Below are 25,759 nucleotides of genomic sequence, written 5' to 3' on the forward strand. Positions count from 1 at the left end.
TAGCTATATAAATACATATTGCCTGTATGAGAAAGACAATGGGTTGGAGGAGGGTATTTTATTGGACCAACTTGTGCTGGTAAAAAAGACAAGCTTTCAACATGATACAGAGCTCCTCGTCAGGTCTGGGAAAAGTACTTGTCACAGCTACATATGAAGTGGAATAGATTGTTAATACATAGTGCAAGAAACCATTCAAAATGACAACTGGGGCATGTGGTCAGTGGTTCTTTTTTTTTCTGTACTGAAGCTGGTTCTCTCGAGGAATTAGGGTGGCCCATTCCATGTGTGATCTACTTCTCTGGTGGGGTGGCTTTGTTAGATGAAGATGGTTATTTGGTGAACCCCTAGTTGTCACGTACCACGCCACACTGGAACCCCTATGGGGTTACAGCCAACAACTACAACCCATTCTTGATGGGAACCACATCCGGAAAGAAATCTCCCAAATTCCCTCTTCTGGCCTTCACCCTTGTGAAGCTCATCATCAGACGCAAGAATCCCACAGACCAGGACACACCAACTCGAAGCAGCACCAGACCCTGCCAGAACAACAGATACAACCTGCGGCCATAACTCCACTGCTATGATCATCAATTCCGCCCCCCCCCCCGTCTCCCATAACACATATTTCAAAATCCATTGGTCCTACCCATGCCCATCACAGCATGTGGTATATCTCATCCAGTGCACTAAAAGATATCACCTCACCCACCTTGTCCGGACAGGTTACAGATTCAGAGCAATCTAAGCCACGTGGTAGACTGGGCGCAAGCAAACAATATGCACTTTAATATGGCTCAATGTAAATGTATACATCTGGAACAAACACAGTAGGCCATATTTACAGGATGGGGGGCTCTATCCTGGGAAGCAGCAACTGAAAAACATTTGGAGGTCATGGTGGTTAATCAGCTAAACACAAGCTCCCAGTATGATGCTGTGGCCAAAAGAACTAATGCGATCCTGAGATGCATGAACAGGGGAATCTGGAGTAGGGGTAGAGAGGGTTATTATAGTCTATAGGTAACTACAGAGGGAACAAATACTTAATAATGTGCTCTCTAGGAGAGAAAGGTATAACATGATCCAATGGCTGGAAGTGGAAACTAGACAAATTCATTTGAAGAAGTGTTTTTTTTACCCACAAAAGCTTATGCCCAAATAAATCTGTTAGTCTTTATGGTGCCACCGGATTCCTTATTGTTTTTGTAGACAAATTCAGACTAGAGACAAGGTGTACATTTATAGCAGTGAGAGTAAATAACCATTGGAACAGTTTACCAAGGGCTGTGGTTGATTCTCCATCACTGACAATTTTTAAACCAAGATTGTGGGGTTTTCTAAAAGATCTGCTCTAGGAATTATTTTGGGAAAGTTCTCTGGCCTGTGTTATGCAGGAGGTCAGACTAGATCAGTGATTCTCACACGTCATTGCACCGCGACCGCCTTCTGATAACAAAAATGACTACATGACCCCAGGGGGTGGGGGAAAGCTTGAGCCCAAACCCCACTGCAGATGAAAGCCCAAGCCCAAGGGCTTCAGCCCCTGGCTGGGGGCCTGTAACCTGAGCCTTGCTGCACAGAGCTGAAGCCCAAGCCCCATTCCCCTGAGCTGAAGCCTTTGGGGTTCGGCCCCAAGCGGGGTGGCTCAGGCTTCAGCTTCAGCCCCAGACAGCTGGACTTAGGCTTTGGCCCCAAACCCCAGCAAGTCTAAACGCCAGCCCTGGAATTAAAACAAGGTCCTGACCCACTTTGGGGTCCTGACCCACAGTTTGAGAACCACTGGACTAGATGATCACAACGGTCCCTTCTGAACTTAGAAGCTATAAATATTGTCTTTATGACATTTGCGCCCTCTAAATGCTATACAAGCCATTCACTAATCCTCATTAGACTTCGGTGAGGTAGGTAACTGTCATCTTCATTTTAAAGACAGCAGCTCAGGGCATGGAGAGAACTGAGGAACAGAAAGCAAGGTCTAGGTTTTCTGAAGTAGACTTTGATTTTGAGTGCCTCCATGTTCGTGTCTCCAACGTGATTTTCAAAGTCAATGGAACTGCAGGTTCTCAGCACTTCTGAAAAATCAAGCATGTCAGGGTAGGCATCCAAAATTTGTGGACATTTTTGAAAATATTTACCTTAATTATTTGCCCAAGATTACATAGTGAGCAGAGCTGGGATCAGGATACTGGATGTCCTGGATCCCAGCTCTGGATCTAATGGATGTGCTGAGCTGTGCAGCTCAAGGTAACAGAATGCAGAAATATTAACTTCTAATTCTGACCTGGGACGGGAGCCGATGCCCACCTCTTGGCTCTTTAATTGACTATGTGAATTGAAATGGTTGCGGTCATCAACACTGGACTAGGCCAGATCAGATACTTTCCCCAGTTCACTGACATTTTAGCTCCAAAATTAAGATTTCATTTTGAAAAGAATTAAGCACAACATTTTCAAAACAGTCTAGTCTAGAAGGCTATACTGCTTTGAAGTTCTTAGTGCAATTCTTCACTCTATCTGGTTGTAAAGAAAACCTTCAAAGTCAAAAGCCACCATATACATAATGCCTTGATGTGTTTACATCTGAAACAATAGCTCTGGGAAGAGGTGTGAACTTCTTCATTCACAGCAAAGGCAGCTTCTCAACACTGAGTATTTCACAGATGATTCTTGCATGCAAGAAAGCTGGATAATCAAATTAAGATGTGCTCTAGTGAGACTCTTGTCCATCTCATTTAGAGGTGACAGGTGGATACAGTGTTGAATTAAGGCAGAAACTATAGTTTTGGGGATGCAGCCCCTGGGCTGGGGAAGGGGAGCACAGAGAACCACACAGTTTAGATCTCAAGATAAGTCAGCAAGACCTCCTCCCGATAGTGCTGGGGTCCACCATGGGACTGCAGAACCAGGACTGCTATGAGTAGTTGGTCTTGTTTCAATTGGAGTAGATACAGGCCAAGACTGCCATTGGGTATCCCAGTAAATGGATCTGGTGCTAACTAGCAATTTTCCTTCATGGTACTGTCTACTGAGAGGAGTGAACTATTCTAATCTCAAAAGTTGGGTTAAGCGTTGGGCCTAATGTCAAAGCTGAGCAACGCCGGAGGGCAAGTTTGCCTAGCCAGTCCTCATATCTGGTCTGTTGATAAACAGATATTACTTGGGGGTCTCTATCCCATCGAAGGGCCTCAACAAGAGCAGGTACTCATAGCAGCGTTAATCTGGCAATACGCATTAACACAAAATTCACTATTAAAAATCCAAAGTCCCCGAAACTCTCAGGTTATCTATAGTAATTGCATTCATACCCTCACCTACCACTTTAAGTTTAAATTCTACCCCACAAAGGTAGGCTGGCATAGGCAAATGTCTCTTCACTCCAGCCCACATGATTTTTATCAGGGCTATTTCTCTTTGAAGTGGAACCATCCCCTTTGTTAATTTGTCTTTAGGAATCCTCTAAATAATGCATCTCAAGCAGAAAGCACCTTAACAAAAAGGTGATACCCCTTCCCCTCCCTCCCCCCCCCCTTCTTTATTATACAGTGAAACCCCAATGTGTCCTCCTCTAACAAACCTTCCTATAGCCCAGTGGTATTTCAAAGCAATGAACACCCTGGCACCAAAGGTTCAATGCTGGACTGCTTTAATATAAGCTCTTCATAAAAGGAACTACATATGGCATGGGTTTTTTTTTTCAGAAGAGGCCTTCAAAACCAATGTCCCAGTTGTGCCACCAGGACAGTAAAGATTCCAGTGCATGCTCTATAAGCAGTGCTGTTTCTCCTGCTTATGCATCCTTGGCTAAAGATGTTCTTCCTTTTATCTACCAGTTGTTTGCTGCTTTCCACCCCTCAAGTGGCTGCCTTTCATAGATATTGTACATCTATTGCTTGTAAAATACCATATAGCACCTTTTGCCTGTGGTGCCCAAATAGGGTGACCAGATAGTAAGTGTGAAAAATCAGGATGGGGTGGGGGGAGTGTGGGGTAATAAGTATCAGAGGGGTAGCCGTGTTAGTCTGGATCTGTAAAAGCAGCAAAGAGTCCTGTGGCCCCTTATAGACAACAGATGTGTTGGAGCATGAGCTTTCATGGGTGAATACCCACTTCGTCAGATGCATGCATGCGTCGGATGCAGGGTAATAGGAGCCTATATAAGAAAAATCCCCGAATATCAGGACTATCACTATAAATGTAGTGTATGACGTAACACTTAGCATTTTTCAGCCACATAGATCTTGGAACCCTTTATTACAAAGTTGGACAGGTATAATTGTCCTGCCCATGACAGACTGGGAAACTGAGGCATGGAGCCGCCATCAACTGCCCAGGACCAACAGAGAAGGGAACCTAGCATCTGGATATCCAGTTCTCCACATATGGGCAAACCAATGCTCTGTTAGGTGACATGAAGTCAAAGGTCACTCAGTTAATCAGGAAGGGCATCTGAGCTAGAACCCAGGAGTCCTGAGTCTGATGCCCTCCCCCCCCCGATTGTTGTTAGGTGTGTACCATGTTGTCCCCCTGAACACAGGAGCCCTTGATGTCAGTCGGGGCCTCTCCCAGCAGCCAGACACTGACTCATTCTCTCCCCTTTCCCTGCTCCTTGTAATTTCTCTCCTGGAGGGGAGGTAGGACTCGCTCTGCTCCCGGGCTGCGCCGAGGGAGGGGGCAGGAAGCAGAGTGTGGGCTGGAGGCAGGCAGGGCTCTGGCTCCGGCTCCCTTGTCACCGCCTGCGTCAGCGCCCAGGAGTTTTCCACTGACGAAAAAGGGCAGCGCTGCTGCGCCCGGAGGAGGAGGGAGGCGCAGAGCCGAGCCAGGCACAGCCAGTCCTTCCGCAGCTCCAGACACAGCAGCAGCCGCTCGTCTAGACGATGCGAGGCTGAGCGAAGGCTCCGTCCTGCGAGCTGCGGAGCCCGGAGCCGATCCGCCGGGGCTGCTGGCGCCTGCTCGGCGCGCCTCCGTCTCCCTCGCTCGCCGCCCCCGGAACCCAGGCGCAGGTAGGTGTCTCCGGCTGCTGCTCTCTCGGGGGGCCGGTGCCTGGCCCTGGAGGGGCTGGGGGGTCGGGGTGACTTTGGGGAGGGGGAAGGTCTCCGGGGCTCGGGCTGGCTCCAGCGCAGCTGCAGTTCTTGGGGAGAGGAAAGGGGAGCAGCAGAGGTGCCGGAGCGGGAGGGGGGCACCCAGGGCTAGAGGGGGCGCTGCGGGAGGAGCCGGGGAGGGGGGCGCACCAGAGACACCCCGGACTGGAGGGGGCGGGGAGCTGGGGAGGGGGGCGCAGCCGAGACGCCCCGGACTGGAGGAGCTGGGGGGCGCAGCCGAGACGCCCGGGACTGGAGGGGGCGGGGAGCGGGGGGGGGCAGCCGAGACGCCCCGGACTGGAGGGGCTGGGGAGGACGGGGGTTCAGCCAAGACACCGCGCACTGGAGGGGGCGGGGAGCAGGGGGGGGCAGCCGAGACGCCCCGGACTCGAGGGGGCGGGGAGCTGGGGGGGGCGCAGCCGAGACGCCCCGGACTGGAGGGGGCGGGGAGCGGGGGGGGGCGCAGCCGAGACGCCCCGGACTGGAGGGGGCGGGGAGCGGGGGGGGGCAGCCTAGATGCCCCGGACTGGAGGGGGCGGGGAGCGGGGGGGGCAGCCTAGATGCCCCGGACTGGAGGGGGCGGGGAGCAGGGGGGCGCAGCCGAGACGCCCCGGACTCGAGGGGGCGGGGAGCTGGGGGGCGCAGCCGAGACGCCCCGGACTCGAGGGGGCGGGGAGCTGGGGGGCGCAGCCGAGACGCCCCGGACTCGAGGGGGCGGGGAGCTGGGGGGCGCAGCCGAGACGCCCCGGACTGGAGGGGGCGGGGAGCGGGGGGGGGCAGCCGAGACACCCCGGACTGGAGGGGGCGGGGAGCGGGGGGGGGGGCAGCCGAGACACCCCGGACTGGAGGGGGCGGGGAGCGGGTGGGGGCGCAGCCGAGACGCCGCGGACTGGAGGGGGCGGGGGGCGCAGATAGCCGGGGGGGGGCAAGCACCCGAGAACGGAGTGGGGGCGCCTCAGGAGGTGGGCGCACGGCAGGGGGAGCTGAGTCGCCGGACGGGGGCGCTGCCGAGACGCGGGACCTGGCAGCCGGGAGGAGGGGGCGTAAAGTGGGCGCCGGCTCGGGCCCTCGCATGGGAAAGGGGGGGGGCACAGGTCAGTGCCGGGGGCTGGCGTGGGGGCCCGAGAGGAAATGCGTTGGGGGGTAGCGCCCCCTTCCAGTCGGGGTGGGGAGCACAGTGCGAGATGGCGGCGGGGGACTGGTGCAGCCGCGCGAGGGTCCCTCGCCGGGGTGGGGGGTGTCATGGGGCCCAGCGTTACCGGTTGCCCCGGGGGCGGGGGGTGTCCCGGCCCTTGCTCCTCATACTGACTGCGGAGCGCGGTGCCTGCCCAATGACCCGAGCCCCGGTTGTAGAAGGCGCTGGTGTCCCCAGGGCCGTGGTCAGTAACATGTAGCTGGGAAAAGTTCCTCTGGCTGCGGAGTCTCGCTCACAGCGGCTGCACTGCCCATGTCCTGGAGTGATGGGCACCAAATCAGTTCAAAAGAAGTTAATTAAGAAGCCCAGCCCCCAAAGAGATAATGATCTCTGGCTCCATGCTGGGCTATCTCCTCTGAAGGGAATGCACATTCCCTCTGGGCAAATTAACAAGGCAGGGGATTTCTATTGCTTTTAAAGAATTTGATGCCTGCTTTTCTCTTCCTTCCGTGGTCCCAGGCGGACACAAACGTTTCATCCACTGAGGAAATTAAACTGAAGGTTTCCCATTCTGTCATATAGACCGCTGCATAAGATCCCTTCCCAGTAGGCAAGCTAGTGGAGATGCCTTTGGATGTAGTTTTCTGCCCTTGACTCACGATTAAAATCAGGGTAGTTTCTAGATGCCCAGGTGGTGTCTGAAATAGCTTCAGTATTCTCACATCAGTGGCAACAGGAGAAAAGCAACCAGAGCATTTATTATATGGCATTCCTTAGGGATATATTAATGCTGCTCATGCATCAAACTGGTTTCACACTATAAATGTAAATGTAGAGAATAACTTTTCGTTTTGGTGGCTACAGTCAGTTTTGTCTTGACAAAAAGAGCCTAATGCTCTCCATGTTTAAAGGCTGCAGTTTGAATTTTCTGTTGATATTCGAAGAAATGGGGGCACTTGATAGTTATAACACCCAAATTTGCAAAACTGACAGTATTTTTCCATTGCCACAGCAACACCTACTGGTTTAGAGACAAATTGATCAGCTGCATTGTCCTGCTGTCCAAACACCAGGCAGGAAGGTACTTTTACCCCCACAGCTTGTGACTTTTTCTGTGAACTGTATGCAAATCAGTTTCATCTTCCCAGAGCAGTGGCTCTTGTCTTAATTTTTTAAGTAAACAATCTGACTTTTCTTCAAGTTTATACCTGGATTAAAATGGTAAAGTTTCATTAATGTGTATTTTTTCCCCTCAAACCAAACAGGTTTTCTTTAGATTGTATGTCACACCCACATTATACAATCTAGTCTTAGAAAAAGGTTGATATGCATGAAAACTTTTTTCTAAAGTAATGATGTCCTAGTAAAATGTCCAATTAAAAAGATCATTGGAATCAACAGAAAATGTTTCTAGCCATCTACAAATGTAAATGTGTAGTTATTTGTTGCATTGAACTAACTAGTCGTCTAACATTTTACAACTGGGGCTTTTGCTAAGCAATTTTAAGTGAAGCCATCAGGGTTGGGAGGTTTGTTTTAGGATCTGGTAGATATGTGTTTCACTCTAATAGACCATACAGCTGCTGGCAAGCCTTTTAATAATTTAGTGCAGGAAAAGTGTGCACACATAGGAGAAAAGGTAATGTACAGTGTGTACCTACTCGAGGACAAATATGGAAACCTGTTGTGAATTATTCATAAGGGGTAATCAAATAGAGGATTTTCCTAGACAAAGTGCACACTGTATTTTCATATTTGTTATAGTAAGATCCCTGTCAAGTAGACCTGGAAGTTTGATTTTTTAGCAGCCAAATTGGATAATCTCCTATGTATTTTGCTGTTTTTATTTACCTTTCCAGTTGTGAACAAGAGATAATGGCATGGTGGGGAAAGTACAGGCTTGGCTTTTTGAAAAGTGTTAGAGAAAGTTCTTAAGTTCTTCCTATGAAAAATATTTTGGCATAGGAATAAACTTGCACTATAAACTGATTCATACTTTTATTCTGTGGCACTGACTAGTTCAGTTTTTGCTGTTGCGTGGTAGGCAAAGTCTATTTTTACCCAGAGTAAGGTTATGAAACCGTACCCAGCTGGGTTAAAATGATCTAGTTTGAACTGGAAAGCAAGGCTTGTGTTTCTTGGAATACGGTCTGTGAGGCTGGTTATCCCTTGCTTCTCACTCCATGCTTGAGCAGGAAACTGGGAGGGAGACGACCTTTTTTCTTGCACTTTCCTTTATAGGGTGGTTCTTTTTATGGTAGCTTCCTCAAAATGCCTACATCAAACCTGGTGATATTATAAGGCGAGAGCATGTAACAGCGTGCTATGGAAACCACTCAACTATCCAGAAAATTTAAAATAGTTAAATGAATGGATGCTCAGTGAATCAATGCCAGGAGAATACTGATTATTAAGTAATCTAGAAGCTTCAGTGAAAGCACCTCTGTTTTTAGATATCTGATATTCAGTTGGTTAAATTAAAAGCTCTGCTCTACACCAATTTTTGTTAATGCTAGATACCAGGGTCATCTGACCTGCAGTCAACAGAGGCATGTAAATGAGTGCCACCTAGTCTAAAGAGAGACTGTAAAAATTGCACTGTCTTACTCCAGACTTGCTCTGTGAGTGTATTCAGTGTCCTTCCCAACTAAAATACATGGTGGTGTTTTTAAACTAATATTTGCTCTTGTCAGACGTGCAGACCCACCATAGCCCTGGGGGACAGAGCTGTATTCTAATCTGACTCATGGATCAACAGAATTGCTAACTAATTTCCAGTTGCAGACTCTTTGTTGTTATTGATCCATGAGCCAGAAAGAACCCACCTAGACTTTCGGATTCCAGGTTGCATGCAGAGCTGGCATCTTTTTACTTGTAAATGGAACAGATTTGATCTGAAAGTTACTGAAAAACAAATATTTAAGTCCATAACAACATTTTTACTAAGTTGCTTTTCAGAGTAGAGCTGCACTTCAATTTACTTTTGCACAAATCTTGAATTCCTTCATGCATTAGCTCCTCAGACATGAAACCAAACTTTAAAATGTCACTGCAGACTGATGTCCTTTCTGATGCTCTTTATAAGCATGGATGTCCAACCTGGTACTAGTGAATGCAGAACCTACAGCAACTGGATCTAGTATAAGAAGTTTCTGTAGTTTGACTTGGTTGATTACCTTGCAACCCTTCAATTGTACAATTGCATATAATAGCTATGAAGTAAAAATGCAAATAGTTTATATTCTGCAGTAAAACGACCAGCAACTTGCATACGCAAACATAATTTATTGTAGGGTTAGTTATAAATAGACTAAAGGAACACTATTGTTTTTGGTTGCTTTTCCTCTGGTTGACCAAAGAAATGCCAAATCTTCTTAAATCTAAATTACTTGAAATATTTACTGTTTACGTGTAGTCCAAGAGTAGGATAGTTAAAACATTAATTCCTTGCATTCCAGTGTACTAGGGCTTTGCCTTGCGACTTGCTGAGCGCCAGAAATAGGATTTAGCCGTTTCAATTCCCCTTCCCCCACTAGACATCCCCTCTCTGCCCCAAGTTTGATGCTCAAAAAAAAGAGAGAGGAATGCACATCTGAGCTAAATATTTGTTAGAAAGTATTCCCAAGATAGTGGGAGTTGCGGTGCTAGTGGAATTCCTGCGGGTTTCATCCATCGCATTATGTACTTGTTCAAAAAGCTGTTTTCAGTAAAATAGATGAGTAAGGAGTCTTAGCCAAGAACAGAATGTCTTTTTTGGCAACCAAAAGGGAGATGGGATTATTTTATTTCAGGTTATGTATTAAAAAAAAGTGTATATGGTATTTGCAGACTTTGAGAGTGCAAGAATAGGACCCTTTCTCAAGCTGCTCTGTAGTTTTGGTGGCTTATTCTTAAAAGCATATTTATGTCCGATACAGACATTTTTTAATTGTGGAATTACTGCAATTAAAATATCCTCACTGGGCATAAATTGGCATTCAGGTTTTGTTGGCTGATCATTCAACAGGCTAAGAGATATCAGAGTTTCAAGGTGGTGTTCAGATCCCTGGGCCGAATTCTGCTCTCACAGAAAAGTGATTGGCTTTACCTCAAATGTTTATTCTGTAGGATTTTCTTTTTGGGTGGGTGCAACCAGACGCTGAGGATGCAGCTTCACTGTATCTGTATAGTTCATGAAAAAGTTTTTAAAACTCTACCTGGGGAAATGTTCCATCTTAAAATCAAAAACAGAAAAGGGAAAAATGCTTTGGGTAAGGGGGAGAGCAGTTTCAGTAAAAGCTTTTTGCCATTAATCAAGAACTGTGTTTGCATGATCTCTACTTATGCATTGACAATGCAATAAAATATTTGAAATAACTTTGTCATGCTGTAGTGGGTTATTTTTTCCCTAAATGTTTAGCTCACTTCATTCTTATGAAGAGAAGTGATACATTTTTTTTCCTTCTTCCCACTCTTGGGGGAAAATACCTTATGCATGGTGAGAACTTTTATACTGGACTTCATTCCATTAGGTAATCCAAGATTACAACCTACCTTGATCATGGTTTTGTGCTTCTGTCCAACAATCATTAAGGCCATCTGTTTATCTGTAACATGATTTGCTGTGTCTTTATAAACAGACCAGTGTATGTGCCTTATTCATGTGTTCTCTGGTCAGTGTTGATTTTCACATTGATACTTTCCCACTTTATAATGAGCCCACTGTCAACAGCCATTTAGGCCAGCCAACTTTGAGTGTCATCTTGGAAGTGCATGTACAGGCCAATTAAACGAAATAAAAACAAATGTAACTTGTAAGCAACCAGGCATGTTGTTGTAGCCTTTGCTTTCAATATTTCTAACGTGCCACCTTTTTGCCAGCAAGTGAAATTGTTGTGGTTTTGGTTCTCTTTTATGCCCAGTGGTAGCCTGTCAGTACCACCAAACTGCCAAACATATCTCTTGAGGCACAGATTAGCGACTGAGCAATCAGGGAGATGGAAGAGAGGCCAGAATTTGGCTGTTGGTCAGGCTGAGTTGGAAGATGGTTGTGGCTGATTTCAGCATAGGTGGTCTGTGAGCACAGATTTCAAAGGTAACACTCCTCCAAAGCAGTAGTTTACATTGTTCGGGGGGGTGGGGCAGGGTTTTGCTTTAAGTGAGCTTGACATGATCTATGTTATTTCCTTATTTATCTTTTTTGTAGTGCGACCTTGACCATTCCACAAGTTTCCTGTGTTTGCTGCTTGACATCTGTCATAGTAGCCATTGGGCTGGCTCAGATGGCACAAGCAAAGAGAGGGGTTACTTTCCTGCCTGTTTGTTTAAAATGTGGGATCCCTTGCAAATGATGTAGCTCTAAAGTCTGCATGTTGGGGTGGAAGGTGACTGTGACGTAAGGAGCAGCTGCCAAGCTGCATACACATGTATGCTTTACAAATGAGCTGTCCACAAGCACAGAGGCATGAGAGAGTGAAGAGTGATTACTCCTTAACACGACGGGGGCTGCTTTAAATTACTTCCCCCACCACCCCAGTGCTCTGAAGTAGGAGGAGGGAAATCAAACAAACAATAGAGGAAGGAGTAGTTGAGTACTAGCTCAGTCACTCCTAATTTTCCAGTGATATCATTGGAAGAGACTTGTAAAACGGAGCTGAATAAAACCACAGACTTCTGCACAGAGCTTGTTTCAACCCCCACCCTGAGAAGATGGGTGGTGGTTGTTTTTTAAGCTACCGAGTTCATGTTCATTTTGTAAAATGGGGGAGAAAGCACATAAGTACAGTGAGAATTTATACTAACAGCAAAGCTTCCCTGTGGTCACTGGGGAGTTCTTGCTGAATAGGATTGGTGAGCTCAGTGGAAAGTAGCAAAGGGGTTAAGCCAGGTGTCAGGTAGTACATGTGGTGTTACTGATGGAAGATATCCAAATCCACCACCCTCCCATCTGTTTTGGATTAAGGCCAAAAAAAAAACTGTGGCTAAACCACCTGCAATGTTAGTTCTGTCTCCTTGTCATGTTAGAGCTGTCAATAAAGGGTGTAAAAAGAGGCTGGGGAAACAGTTAGTTTTTCCCTAGTATGAAAATATTGTATAAAAAATGCTCTTTAGTGAACCCAACTTCAGATTAGAAAGTTGCATAGCCTAGTGCCTTTGAAGCCCCACTAACAGCTACGCTGCAGTAAATGATTAACTTTCTTATAACCAAAGGGCCATTACAGCCGGCAATTTTTAACCTTTTAGAGACTATTGTCTTATGGAAAGCTGTTTGTCAACATAATTAATTAGTGTTTGTATAGAGCTTTGAAGATGTAAAGAGCTATATAGATGCGCTAAGTATTCTTATGCAATGCCATTGAAATGTTAAAATCTCCTCATGAAAAGGTTTTGAAATATGCATTTATTTATTTATTTATTTATTTATTTATTTATTTATTTATTTGCCATGTGCCCACACTTGGCAGGAGCTTTTAAAGAAGAATTAACAGACTAGACATGCAAAGGAAAGAGGTAGTAATACAATTATGGTCACAAACACGTGTGCTAATAGAAAAGTCTAACCTTGGTTTGGAGAGGAGAGTTTTTGGCAGCCAGGTATAACACTGGGCTTCGTAAGATTGCAAGCCTGTTTTTAATACATATCCAACACATCCTTGTGTTCTAAGTCAGTGTGGCGTTAAAGGATGCCTTGGGGTTTTTTTTTTAGAATTAAGGATGTTAAATGGAACAATCTTGTGAGATCCCTAAATTCCGTGCAGTTCAAGTTCTGTGTAACTTGGTACTAAGCAGCTTGGTAACTGTTAGTGTCTGTGACCAAGCTTCATTCACTAGATGTTTTCTAACGAATCTTAAACTGTGACATTTTATATTTTAATTGTCGACCTTTTTTGTAAGGTGTCTGGAAAAGAGAAGGGGGCAGCATCCTTCTGCTCGTCTTGCTTCCCATGTCAGCTGTGTTTGGGATCGAGTTCCGTTCTTACCATTCAGCGACACTTTCTGATAATAGCCTCTTAGTTTCGTAGGCTGCTAAAATTGCTTACTAAGAAGCAGCCGTTCTTGTGCCATGCCAAGTGACTGGAGCCCCACTGTGTCATCCCTCCGTCAGTAAGAGTGGGTGATTCTCATAAACTGCACCTATTTCCTTGCCAAAGGAAGTTTCTGAACTCTAGCTCTGGGATGTCATGATTTTGTAGCCTCACATGTTTGTTACTGATAAATATACAAATGCGCTGGTTTGAATCATAGTGAGTCATTCTTCCAGTAATAATCTTGTTGTGATGTCTGGTTACATGCTCACCCACTTCAAACCTAAATAGATCAGTGGTGATTTCTATCAAAAGAGAGAGGCATCCAGGTTGTTGTATCTAGGGTTTTATAGGGAGAAAAGGTCTTTGGTCCAAACAGAATTCTCCCCAAGACTGTTCTGACTCAGTGCATTCTGAGCTGTAGAGTAAGTGATATGATTCAGTTAGTATATTATATACAAAGTGCAGTGTCTTTTTGTTGCAGGAAATTCTTATTCCAAAGATGCTAAAGGATTAAATGTGAAGTTGTTTGGTGGGTTGAAAGTTGGAAAAGGAAATTTCTGGATTTCTAAATTTTGTTCAAGTACAGAATTACTTTTTTTTTTTTAATTAGCTCTATTGCTTTTAATTGGTACTGTGTGTGATATATAACACAAAATAAACGCATGGTTTAGTGAACAGTGGGCTGAACCTGAAAGAAACTGAGAGGAAGGTTTGTTTCTTGCATTTGATATATTTGTATTTCAGTGCTTCATTTAATAAGCCCCCAGGGGACTGAAGCAAGTAAATCATGGCAACGGATTGTTCTCAACAGACTGGCTTCTTTTTGTAATTAGCAAGAAGCTAGAGCTGTAAATTCCTAATAAGTGATTTGGGTTAGGAGTTAACATAAAAGATTTACTGCACAAAATGTAATAGTTATTGTTAACATTTCTGTTGATGGAATGAATGAGAGACAGAGTGTGTGTGTGTGTGTGTGTGTGTGTGTGTGTGTGTGTGTGTGAACCTAGGGGAGAGGCTTGGATGTGTTCAAAAACCATAGCAGTTTAAGCAGTAACTGTTCCTATTATGGTGGAGAAATCAGGGGACAGCTTTCATGGATGTGGAAACTGAAATCATGGTGTGCTCCACCACCTATTAAGGTTGTGAGGGAATAGCCCTGCAAATGTGTGACTTATAGGTAGGTGGCCTAAACATCTTTCCCTCTGATCTTTAGGTGCATAGGGGTAAATCTTAGCCACGTGCAGAGAGCTGGCACAGAAGCCACTGAAATGCCAGTGAAGCCCTCAAAATAAGGCTTAAGTGGTATTTGGTATTTGTGTTGGCTCCCTGCGCAGGAGCGAATTTCACCCCTTGTGAAAAACATCCATTGTCATTCATGCTGTATTTTTCTTTTCTCCCTTATTTTTCAGTTATATGAAAAATACCGAATAACCATGAGTGGAGTATTGAAAAGGAAGTATGATGAACTGGAGGATGATGCCACCTACTGCTCCTCTTCCTCTTGCTCCCCTTTCTCCTCTTCTTCGGCCTCGTCAGGTTGGGAAACAGACGAGGAAAACTCTCCGGGAGACAGCAAGCCCAGCACTGCCTTACCCTCCAGTTTCACTCGTAAGTATCCCACGGCAGTATATGTTGTTATATCCAGATAGTGGGGCTGTATTCTCATGGAGTCCACATATGTGCAAAGACTTTGCAAACAGATTTTTAAAACATGGCACTATCACTGTGGATAGTTATTATAGTCACTCCCAAGATCTTGGCAAACACTGATTTATTCATTGTGAACTATGGAATGAGTCTAAGAAGTCTAGTGCATATAATTTTATAAATATGGTCCATTTACTTTAGCCTGCATTTTAAGGCTAGTTTTCTGCAACTGTTTACTCCTGTATTTTATAACAATTAGGGCCTCTATGAATTTGCATAGAGGTCCTAATTTGCAAAGCTAGGAGCCTGAAGTTAAATACCTAAATCTACCTTCGGGTATCTAAATGGGCAGCTAGAGGCCTAAATGTTAGTTATAGGTGCCCATTTAAAAAAACAAAAAGTAGGGTACAAGTAATTAACCAATGGCTTACTTAGTTAATACTAAGAATGGTTTTGTAAGCAAACTGGAGAACTTGCCACATAATGTGACACATCTGACACATTGCTGGTGCAGACAAATGCTATTTTGTTTTCCTAGCAGCTACTACCAGTTTGGGTTGCTTTGGGGAAACACATAAGAACTTCCCTCACTTGTCATCCAAAAATTACAATGCGCATAATCTTCAGCTAAGGGAAATAACTTTACCAAGGAAATTATTCTTGAGCCCTGCGAATATCTTGCAGTTAAGGTCCACTTAGCAGACATACACAAACATGCGCTGGTCTGGAAAGGCATTAGAAGTCTTGTAATAATAAACAGTCTCATTCTTTTTTGTCCTCTGGGTTTTGTGAAATAACAATGGACTTTCTGTATGCTCTGGCTTGATTAAAAAGTGTCAGGAATGAGAATAAATTTTTTTTGTGGGGGGGACGAGGGGGAAGGGGAAGCAAAGTATAATTATATTCATTTTATTTTTTGTGGATGGGGTGTTCTGGTAAAGAATAAATATTTTTAAATGGTTAAGCCAAGACTACACAAAAATGCCATACCGAGTGAGAAGATGTCATTAAAATGATGACAATGACCAGTATGAGAGCTTGAAAGCTTTGCTGATGTGTTTAGCAGAAGCTGCTAACATAGCTGCACCAATGCTCCTTTAGACTAAACTAAGAAATGTTTATCTGTTGGTAAATGAGGCTTACTGTTAAAAGTGGGCATGACTAACTCCAGTTCTGCACTTCTCTAAGCTTCAGGGGTACCTGATCCCACCTCACTTCTGCAAACACCCTTTGAGTTTGTAGCTGGCCATTCCAATTCGATATACATAGTAGTTCTGGTCAGAGGAGGAAGGAGATGGTTCACATCTAGCTTTGGGATCCAGAGATCAGAGTTCAGAACAGTCTGCCAGTGATTCCCTTTGCTGGATCAAGTCACTGGATCTTTTTGCAGCCTCAGTTTCCCATCTGTAAAATGGGGATAATTCTTCTGTCTCATGTGGTTAGATTCCAAGCTCCTTCAGGACATTTACTGTCTTACTCTGTGTATACTGTGCCTAGCACAGTAGGGTTTGGTAAACTACTGATTTAAGCTAAACCAGTGTAAACAAGGGTTATCCCATTTTAAGTGTGTCTGCACTAGGACATTGTACCAGTATAGTTGGAAAGATGTAGAATAAATTCTGGTGCAACTTTTCATATACAGACAAGGAAAGTTTTTTAAATTGCTGTTTTAGCTGAGAGGGTGAGATGGGAGGCCATTGTCATTGCAAAGAGCTGTCCCCCCAGTAACTGGAGACTTTCCGTCTGCCATGTGAGGTCTGCTTATATAATTGTCAATGGTTTGGGCTCTAAAATTTGATTATCTCTTTGCTCACTAGGACTTCATCCACCTTCTATGAGAATCTAGCAGAGATAGTGGGGAAACGAGCTAATTTAGTCTTTTGCTGCCTCTTCTTCCTAACATGTTCAATGTTGCAGGAAAAGTAATTCCTTAAACCAATATTGCCACAATTTTGCATTCCATTTTACATGTCTTGATAGGTGCAGCGCAACAGAGTGATTCTGGAATTACTCCTGTAGACTAGTAAATCCGATCTGTTACATATTTATATTCACACTAGACAACGTAAAACGAGGTATCTCTGGAGAGATTATATTTTAAACTTTCTAAATACATAAAGCATGTTATAGCAGTTTTAAGATAAACCAGAGTGTTGTGATGCCAATGTTTATATTGGGATCACCTGTATAAAGATTAATATCTTTGCAGCTGCTCTCAAATTAGTCTCCTGAGAATAAACTACAGATTCATAGTTCCTCCCAGTGGCTGCAAAAGGAAGTACCATAAAAGCAGCTGTTGATAATTGTGTGCTCTCCCATATAAGCTGCAGTAAGCAAACTATTTGCGGGTCTGTAAAAGAGAATCTGAGGAGTAAATGCAAAGTACCCTAAAAGCTGTGATGCTAACAGCATATAGAGAGGACACTGAGGTGTTTAAAATCTCTCTCTCTCTCACACACACACCATGAGGTGTTTAAAATCTCTCTCTCTCTCTCTCACTCACACACACACACCATTTTGTTATGCTCTGCTATACTTGAAGAAAATGTAAATGCTCTTGAGGAAATCAATGTGAGGAGGAGAAAAGCAGTTGCTTCTTAGCAAGACAGATCAGTGTTCTTTGCTAGCAGAAATATATTGGCTATGTTTTCTTGCACCACCTTCACCTGCCTTGACATGTGTTTGCATATTGCACTTTAGATCTGTCTGCTGAGATACTGGCCTAATACTAACTTGTTGATTTATGTAGTCTTACACTGTTTTGCAGCTGTTAACATTAATGTTCATCTGTTCATAGGAGAGGAATGTCATGTGTCTTTTTTTCATTTCTGTCTTTCTAGCTACATCCATCCTGAAGAAAACCAAACGGTTAAAGAAGAACAATGTGGAGTTCGACCAGGTCACTGTGTTTTACTTTCCACGCTGCCAGGGGTTCACCAGCGTGCCTAGCCGGGGTGGCTGTACCCTGGGGATGATGAGCAAGCACAGTTCGTCCAAGCAGTTTACACTGGCAGAATTTTCAAAGGAACAGGAGAACGTTCGGCGGGAGAAACTCAAGGAGCGGTTAAAAGAGGAGAAGCTGGAGGCATTGAAATGGAAGGTGAGTAATAACATGTGGCATCATTTATCATTAGCTGGTGCAGGTCCTTATGACTAAGGCAAAGATTTTGTCAAGGATATTTTTAGTAAAAGTCACAGATGGGTCACAGGCAATAATGAAAAATTTACGGAAGCTGTGACCTGTCCCTGACTGTTCCTAAAAATATCCATGATAAAATGAGAAGCCTGAGCAGCTGTGGATGGGCTGGGAGCTCCAGGGTCCCCCTCCGCTGCGGGCTCTGAACTCGGGAGCTCTGGGGGTCTCTCCTGCCCCTCCGCAAGTGGAGAGCTGTGTGTGGTCTCCGGGCCACCTGGGGCTGTGAAGAGCAGCGGGCGTTTCCTCTTTCACCCGCGGTGGCCGAGAGTTGTGGGAGGCCACCTGCCACCGCTGGTAGCAGGGGACCCTGCAGCTCCCAGCCAGGGCTGGCTGAAGTCACAGAATTGGTGACCTCCGTGACTAAACCGCAGCCTTACTTATGATTAGTTTATGGCCACTTTACCATTAGGGGACTCTCAGAGGTCTAAGTATCAGTTTTGACATATCCAGATTCTTTAGAAACATGTGTTCAAATGCAGATATGAGCAGCTCAGCCCTTCTGTTCTCCAAAAGTAAAGAAACTGAATTCCATTAATTTAATATAATTTACCAAGAGGAGACCTTGTTCCTGTATGCTCAGTGGCCGTCTCACGTCTCTCTTGAGAAGAGTAAAGATTTGCCCTGGTGTCCTTGGCCAAAATGTTCCTCTTCTTACTTGACCAGTTTACTAGGTGTCTGCCTCACCACCCAAAAAGCTGCTGCATTTCAGAAGCAGGATTAGACCTTTTCCCTCCCTCCCTTTAGTTTCTGCCCCTCTGGGTCTTAATGGTCACCAGTTTTAGGTCACTATTCTCTGATTCTTCCCACAGCCATCTCTTCATGGCACATGGCAGACACTATTTTGGAAAGGCACGGTGCAGTAATAGCCAGGGAGGGGAGGAGGGATGTATTTGTTGTTGTGGCTTAGTTCTAAGTGTGTGTTTGCTGGTACAGCGGCCTGTTGGCTAGGTTGAGATGCATTTCTTTAGTGTATTTGGTGCACTGACTCTGTGTTCCTGTTCTTTGGGCACAGCTGACTGTGAACGGCACGGCAGAGTCTGAGGAGGCCAGCCAGCTCACTACTGAGGACATATCTGACGATGACGTGGATGTGAGCAATGTGGAGCTGGAGGACGGCTTCTTCCTACAGCCCTACCCTGCCAAAAAAAGACGTGCTCTGCTCAAAACGATGGGGGTGAAGAAGATCGACAGAGAGGAGAAACGGGAGCTGCACAGCATCCGCCTGTCCCGTGAAGACTGCGGCTGTGACTGCCAGGAGTTCTGCGATCCAGAGACCTGCAGCTGTAGCTTAGCAGGCATTAAATGTCAGGTACGTGCTGGTCGCTGTGCCACCCAGGCTGTGCATCGTGCCTTGCATCCATTAGGGACATATGTGAGTGAGGCTGGGACTGAGACGAGGCTGAAACTTAATATCAGAAGGGTCCTTGCACAGATTGGAACTATGTACACGGCCAGGCTTTTTGGCAGCATCTGCAGACTTGACGCAGGCAGAAGGAAAAGCAGCCAGGGAAGGTTAGCTAGCAAGAAGCAAGCGCAGTATAGATTAGGTTCTCCTGCTTGCAAAGCCAGATTGTAAAATGCACTAATTCTCACTTGAATTTAAAAAATGGTAACTGTCAAAGGGACGCTGTTGAAATTGACAGGCTGAGCTCTGGCTACCTGCCTTAAAAATGGTATATGTATACATATCTTTGTGACCTATTTCTGAGCATAGAAAACTAGGCCCTTCTTACGCCTCTCAAGAGCATAAGATAAAATGAGGGTAACAGTATAGATAAAGTTCCATGATCTCTGCTGGACAGCCCCCACCTTGGGATGTCCAATGGGTGTTGCATTTCTTTGCACTCATGTGCTTGTCCCAAGGCCCTTCTATTCTGCATGTTTCTGCAAATCCACCAAAACTGTACTCCCATACTGATCACTTAAAGCAGGACTGATGCATATTTAATGTTCCACTGGCTTGCCAAAACCGAGCAGGCAGTTAGAGCAGAGGGCTGCATCAGAGGCACATGCCCACAAACTTAAAAAAACGCGTTTGGGTCTCACATTAGGGCTTGATCATGTCCCTTTGGATTTCCTGGCTTTTCTGAGTTTATATCCCAATGCTGAAGTGAGGTCAAGCTGGGCTGACAGTCTACATCATGTGATGTCATGCGTAGCTTCACCCAATCTTCAGAGTCCTCCTCCATTTTTAAAAACACTCCCACACCCAAGAGATGAGTTTGGCGTGCCAACTTCAAGTTTCTACCTGTAAGTAACTTCAGACTGAGCTGGCCTGTATCACCCTCTTGGTGTAATTCCGTTTAGGAATTCGTGTTCAGTTTTTCCTTGGAGCTGCTTGCTTCTTGAAATACGTTCTGCGAGATATATTCCATGGATTTTGAAATGTTAATTTATTATATTTCATGGCTGTGGGGATAGAAGTGTGTGGAGCGTGTGCAACCTACTGTACAGCAAAGAGTCCTGTGTCACCTTATAGACTAACAGACGTATTGGAGCATGACCTTTCGTGGGTGTACTACATGCATCTGATGAAGTGGGTATTCACCCACGAAAGCTCATGCTCCAAAATGTCTGTTAGTCTGTAAGGTGCCACAGGACGCTTTGCTGCTTTTACAGATCCAGACTAACACAGCTACCCCCTCTGATACGGTACAGTGCATTTTACACATCTCCCTCTAGTGGCTGGTCCTCAGAGGGTGAATCGACCACAGGTGCCAGTTACGGCAATTACTCGTTTACTTCAGACGGTAGAAGCTCTGCTTATTACCAGCCTGGGTCCTGGAGTCAGTCCCCAGTGACTATCCCAATAGCTCTTGTTACATGTGCATATGATATAATCAATACATACCTATTTATATTATTTGTCCAACATTTTCCACACACACACTTCCTTTAAAAGGGTATATGCTTTACCCATTAGATCTTTTCAGCTCCTTTGGTCTTAAGTTGTAATGAGACCTATCCTTCTTCTAAAGAGCGTTTTGTTTTTGCCTGCTAGCTGGTATGCCCTGTTATGAAGATGGCTTCTCAGAATCACTGAATAGAGGCTGTTTCTGCTATATAGCTCTTGCTATGCTGTAGTTTTGGGGTTTCCTCATAGCTTGCAGTCACTTTCTTTCACATTATGCTGGGTTTACGGGCCCTGTGCCTTACAGTACCTAAGAAGAGGTAGAATCTCCCAGGTCTAACAGTGTTGTCTTCTTTGCTTCCTGGCAGATGGATCACACTTCGTTCCCTTGTGGCTGCACAAAAGATGGCTGTGGAAATACGGAAGGGAGAATAGAATTTAACCAGGCTAGAGTGCAAACTCACTTCATCCACACCATCATGAAACTGGAACTGGAAAAGAACCAGCAGAGCAGCGAAAGGAATGTAGAACCCGAATCATCATTCCGGGACAGGCTCCATCAGTTTGGCTGTTCAGCAGGGAAAAACGTGTTTGAGGAAAGAGCTGTCCCATTGACTCCAGCTTTTCAGTTCAACATGGACCTGGAGACTGTTGGGGAGAATAGCTGTAGTAGTGATATGACAGACTCTTCGATTTCATCCATTCAGAGTGAGGATTCAGAAGAACAGTACGAGAGTGTCCCGTCAGATAAGTCTCAGTCTGATATTGATGACGACGGCCTGGCAAGAATACTCCACTTCAATGATTCTGACATCGAAGACAACAGTAATAATTGCCAAGACAACTTGAGCTGTTTCCATCCTGCTGACTTCTTTAGTGCTAACATTGAAGACCAGTGTGATACAACTGCTGAAAAACTCAGCACTGGAAAGTACTCTGGCCATTTGTCAAACATCTCCGAATGCCTGGATGAAAATGCCAATCAGGATGCTGGTTGTTTTCTAGACGAAACTGCTGATACACACTGTGATGGGCTTTCTTGCTGCGTGTCATCCTCTGCAGAGCAGTGCTCAAAGAGCTACACAGATCTCAGCCTTTCCTCTGACTCCTTGGATCTTTTTCAGTCATTTTCCGACTACAACTTGGGACCTCTTTATAACTCGTTAAAGGAATATGAGAACCTTGATAACTTTTCAGCATTGCAGTTTCAGTTGCCTAATTTTCCTGGCTTTCCCCAGGCAGGAGACCAGAGCACCTGTTTCCTGGAGTCTCTAATTGGTTTGTCTGAATCTGTCCCAGAAACCCCAGTCCCTTTCACAGACAATCAGCTTTTAGAAGATGCCATTAAGTCATCACTAATGGAAACAGTGAAAGTTTAAAAAAAAGAAGGAAAACTGAAGTTAAAACTGAAGTACTGAGCAAACTTTCACTGAAGGAGAAAATACTACAAAAAAGCTTTCTAAGCGGACAAATTATTTTTTGTCTTTATAGAACATAGACACTTTGAAATACTGCAGCTACAATCAGTTCCCTTGCTGTTTGTGCAAAATTTATAAACTTTCATAATTTGGAAAAAATAGAAGACTTTCAAGTACGAATTTACTTGTGTTTTGTATAAAAAGTCCTATTAAGAAATACACCTTGTTAACATTGCCAGTCATACACAACAGCCCCTTCTAGAAACTATTCAGTGTTGCAGAAACTTTTTAAAACAACTTTTGAATCCATATTTATTGTGAAAAATGATTTGCATAAGAGTGAGCCTGCCATGCTCTTACGTTTAAATCTGAAGAGGTTTACAGAAAAGATCCATACACTAGATCCATAATCATTTTCACCTATTTATTGCAAATTCCAGAATTTAAATAGCCACCGAAGCTTGAACTAGCATGAAACCTTATTTAAATTGGTAATACCTCAGATGTATTATGTGTACAATCATATTTTTTACATAATATATCTGTATTTATTTATTTTTTACCTTTTAGTACATGAATAGCACTGTGGTTTATTAATGACCTGGAAGTGCAATAAAAGTCTTTAGCAGCACAGATCCTAAAGACGACAACACTGTTTTTTAAAAGAGGCAGAAAGGTATTAACTTTAGAGATGGTCAGATACCTTTTCCGTCTTTGCATAACATTTCTAAAAGAGCCTAAGCCAGGTGAAGTTGGGGGAGGGAGGAGGGGGGGGTTGGGGTTGGGGTTTTTTCATAATTAAAAACATCCTCTTGGTAGCTAAAAATCCTTTCATGGATGGGATTATACAATGTTGTGTGAGGTCCATAATTCTGCTATGGAAAACAACCCCCCTAAACTTCAAGAAATAATATGAACTAACTATATTTAAAAAAACTTTTTTCGTAAATTATTTTATAATTTTATTTAATCGCCTAAGGATTTGGCCATCAGATCGATAATGATCTATTATGGTGCCTGAATATGCAGAGGAACCATTAGCAGCAGCAGACGTAATGAGGAGGGACCTTTCCAGCCTGTAGAACTTTGAGAGCAAAGCAGATGATAGCAACACTGCTCATGCTCCCGATTTAAGTGCTCCTTAGTACGCTGAAGTGTCAAGGGTCTAACCATTATAAAACATAGTGGGCCAGACGATTTATATGCATTTTATAGCTAAAGTGATGCAAGTCAATTAGATGAAAACAAAGGTATTGGATTATTTATTGCTTTTATACGTTTTAGAAAAACCTAAAATAAAAAAGTAAAGCTGAATAATTTGGAGCATCTTTTAAAAAAAAAATAAATAAGAAATCAAATAGTATTTTAAAGGGTATCAGAGGCCTTCTTAGGCACGTGTGTTTAAATCAGTCTGAAAACAGGTCACTGGCCATTACATATATTTGGACATAATCTGTATTTTAGCAGTACACTAAGTGCCTGTGCCAACAGTACTCGTGTGTGTTGGTCTAGTTTGTATATCCCGGTATCATGGTATAAATCTACCAGCTTTAAAAATAGGTTTAAAAGATTAAATTCTTGTATGTGATACAGTGATACCTGTGCTTGAGCAATAGCCAAATGGGGGACATATTTTGTTCCTTTTAAAGCCTGGTGTACCTTGAGTTCAACGTCCAGCTCTAGCTGTTTTAAACAAAAGTGGTGCATGTAGTGACCCCATACTCTGAATGTAACCCCGTGGTGTCTGCTTTGCTGACTAGGCTAGCATAGGCAGACTCCCAAGCAAGAAAAGATGGTGTCAGTTTGACTGATTTTAGGCTGAAACAAAAACCCTTATGAAAAGCTGAGGCAAAACACTTCCATTGGCTGAACTATAAATCTAGCTGACTGTAGAGATTACAATGGTTTGTACCTGCTAGTTAATAAATGATTATTTGGTATTCTAATTGGCACAGCAAGCTGTTCACAGCTACCAGCAATTAGGAAATTCTCACATACCAGGAGAGCTATTTTGTCCATTGTAGATCTTTGCTTGTACTGAGCTGGTCAACTTTTAAATGGACATATAACAAGACAAATTGAACTGTGACCCTTTGCAGCTGTGACTAATAGCTGGGTTTCTGTATAGCTGCAGGTTGTATTGCTCAGGAGTCCGTTGGTGCTGTCTGATTTAACTTCATCAGACTCCACTGGGCCTGTCTGGGACAGCCTGCATCTTCGCTCCTGGAGCCCCAGCTACCCTGACTGAGCCCCCAGCATTCCTTCCACACTGGAACCCTCACTGAGTACCCTGCACTGTGCTGTGCAGAGCAATGGTACACTTGCATACAAGTCTTACCTAGCAAGAGTTGCTGGATGGGACTTGGCTGCCATGCAGGAGGGCCATTGTAGGTGAACTACTGGCAGATGGAGGATTTCAAGAATTTTCCTTTGTTCTGAAAATCCCATTCAGTTATCTAATTGGTGGTAGTTTCTATTCTTCAGACGGCATCAAAAATACTGACAGTGTCCGGTACCATTCTGTATTTATTGGCACTAATGTAAGATTCTGTTTTAGAACATTCCTAGGTTTCTCTGCATATCTATCATTTTAAAAGTGAACGATGGGGATAAAGATTCCTGCCTTCATGGATTTTTTTCCTATAATTTATTCATTTTATTTGTGTTGGTGCCAAAAAAAAAATTTGATTCTTTTTCTCCCTTCTTCAGGGCACTGAACTGTAAATATATATATTTTCCTCTCTGTATCTGTGTAAAAAGTTGCCTGTTAAACAGTTTAAAAACTGGGTATTTATTGACACAAGCTGTAATTATCTAATGTATTGATTGAAACGCTTTGGTTTCAACATAGCTTTATTTTAGCTTTCTTTGTGTGTATATATTGTGATTATGTTGCTTAAAGGTACAAGTGAAAAAAGCTTTATTTTTACCTTATCCATTTTCATTTGTTTAAAAAAAAAAAAAAGCATATTTGTCTACAGCTGCTGTCTGTCATTTCATCAAAGCAATATGAAGAAATTTCCATTTACACTCTCAATAAAACAATTTTGTTTGAATATGGTAGTGCCCTGCCTTTTTTCCTGGCTATTTCAGTACAAGTGTTTGCTGAAATGTGTTAACTCATTCCAGTCAAAAGGTTTGTGAGCAAAAGCTACCGATCCCAGGTCAACAGTATCTCTTACCTTTCTTAAAACAGTCCAGAATTAGATAAGCCTTTGCAGATAATGGCAGGTCCTTTGAAGAGTGTATAAATATTAACTAGCCTTCATAACACCCTTGTGTTAATATACAGCCTCACTAGGAAAAAAGGTGCATTCTTAACTGATGTTCGCAAATGTGGTAACACAAGGCAAAATCCTAGGGGAGACCAGGCAGTTTGTAGTTTTAATATGGAGTAGGTTGATGTAAAAGACAGGAGGGG

The 25,759-nt window shown here is 43.9% G+C and overlaps 1 protein-coding gene across 1 annotated transcript; it reads left to right on the plus strand.

Annotated features, from left to right (window-relative positions):
• Positions 1-4,816: 4,816 nt before the first annotated feature.
• Positions 4,817-25,394, plus strand: CSRNP1 (cysteine and serine rich nuclear protein 1). Its single transcript, XM_030550001.1, has 5 exons — positions 4,817-5,006; positions 14,636-14,834; positions 17,714-17,973; positions 19,082-19,378; positions 21,289-25,394. Exons 2-5 carry the CDS (start codon positions 14,660-14,662, stop codon positions 22,297-22,299), a joined length of 1,743 nt encoding a protein of 580 aa, XP_030405861.1. The 5' UTR covers positions 4,817-5,006; positions 14,636-14,659; the 3' UTR covers positions 22,300-25,394.
• Positions 25,395-25,759: the final 365 nt, after the last annotated feature.

The sequence above is a fragment of the Gopherus evgoodei genome, chromosome 2 (assembly GCF_007399415.2).
Source record: "Gopherus evgoodei ecotype Sinaloan lineage chromosome 2, rGopEvg1_v1.p, whole genome shotgun sequence".
Classification (NCBI taxonomy): domain Eukaryota; kingdom Metazoa; phylum Chordata; order Testudines; family Testudinidae; genus Gopherus; species Gopherus evgoodei.

What these genes read in the sequence shown, in the direction of transcription:
- CSRNP1 (XM_030550001.1), top strand. Translation starts at nt 14,660, where the DNA reads ATGAGTGGAGTATTGAAAAGGAAGTATGATGAACTGGAGGATGATGCC. An exon ending in CTTACCCTCCAGTTTCACTC is followed by an intron (nt 14,835 to 17,713) that starts GTAAGTATCCCA and finishes CTGTCTTTCTAG; the next exon opens with CTACATCCATCCTGAAGAAA. An exon ending in TGGAGGCATTGAAATGGAAG is followed by an intron (nt 17,974 to 19,081) that starts GTGAGTAATAAC and finishes CTTTGGGCACAG; the next exon opens with CTGACTGTGAACGGCACGGC.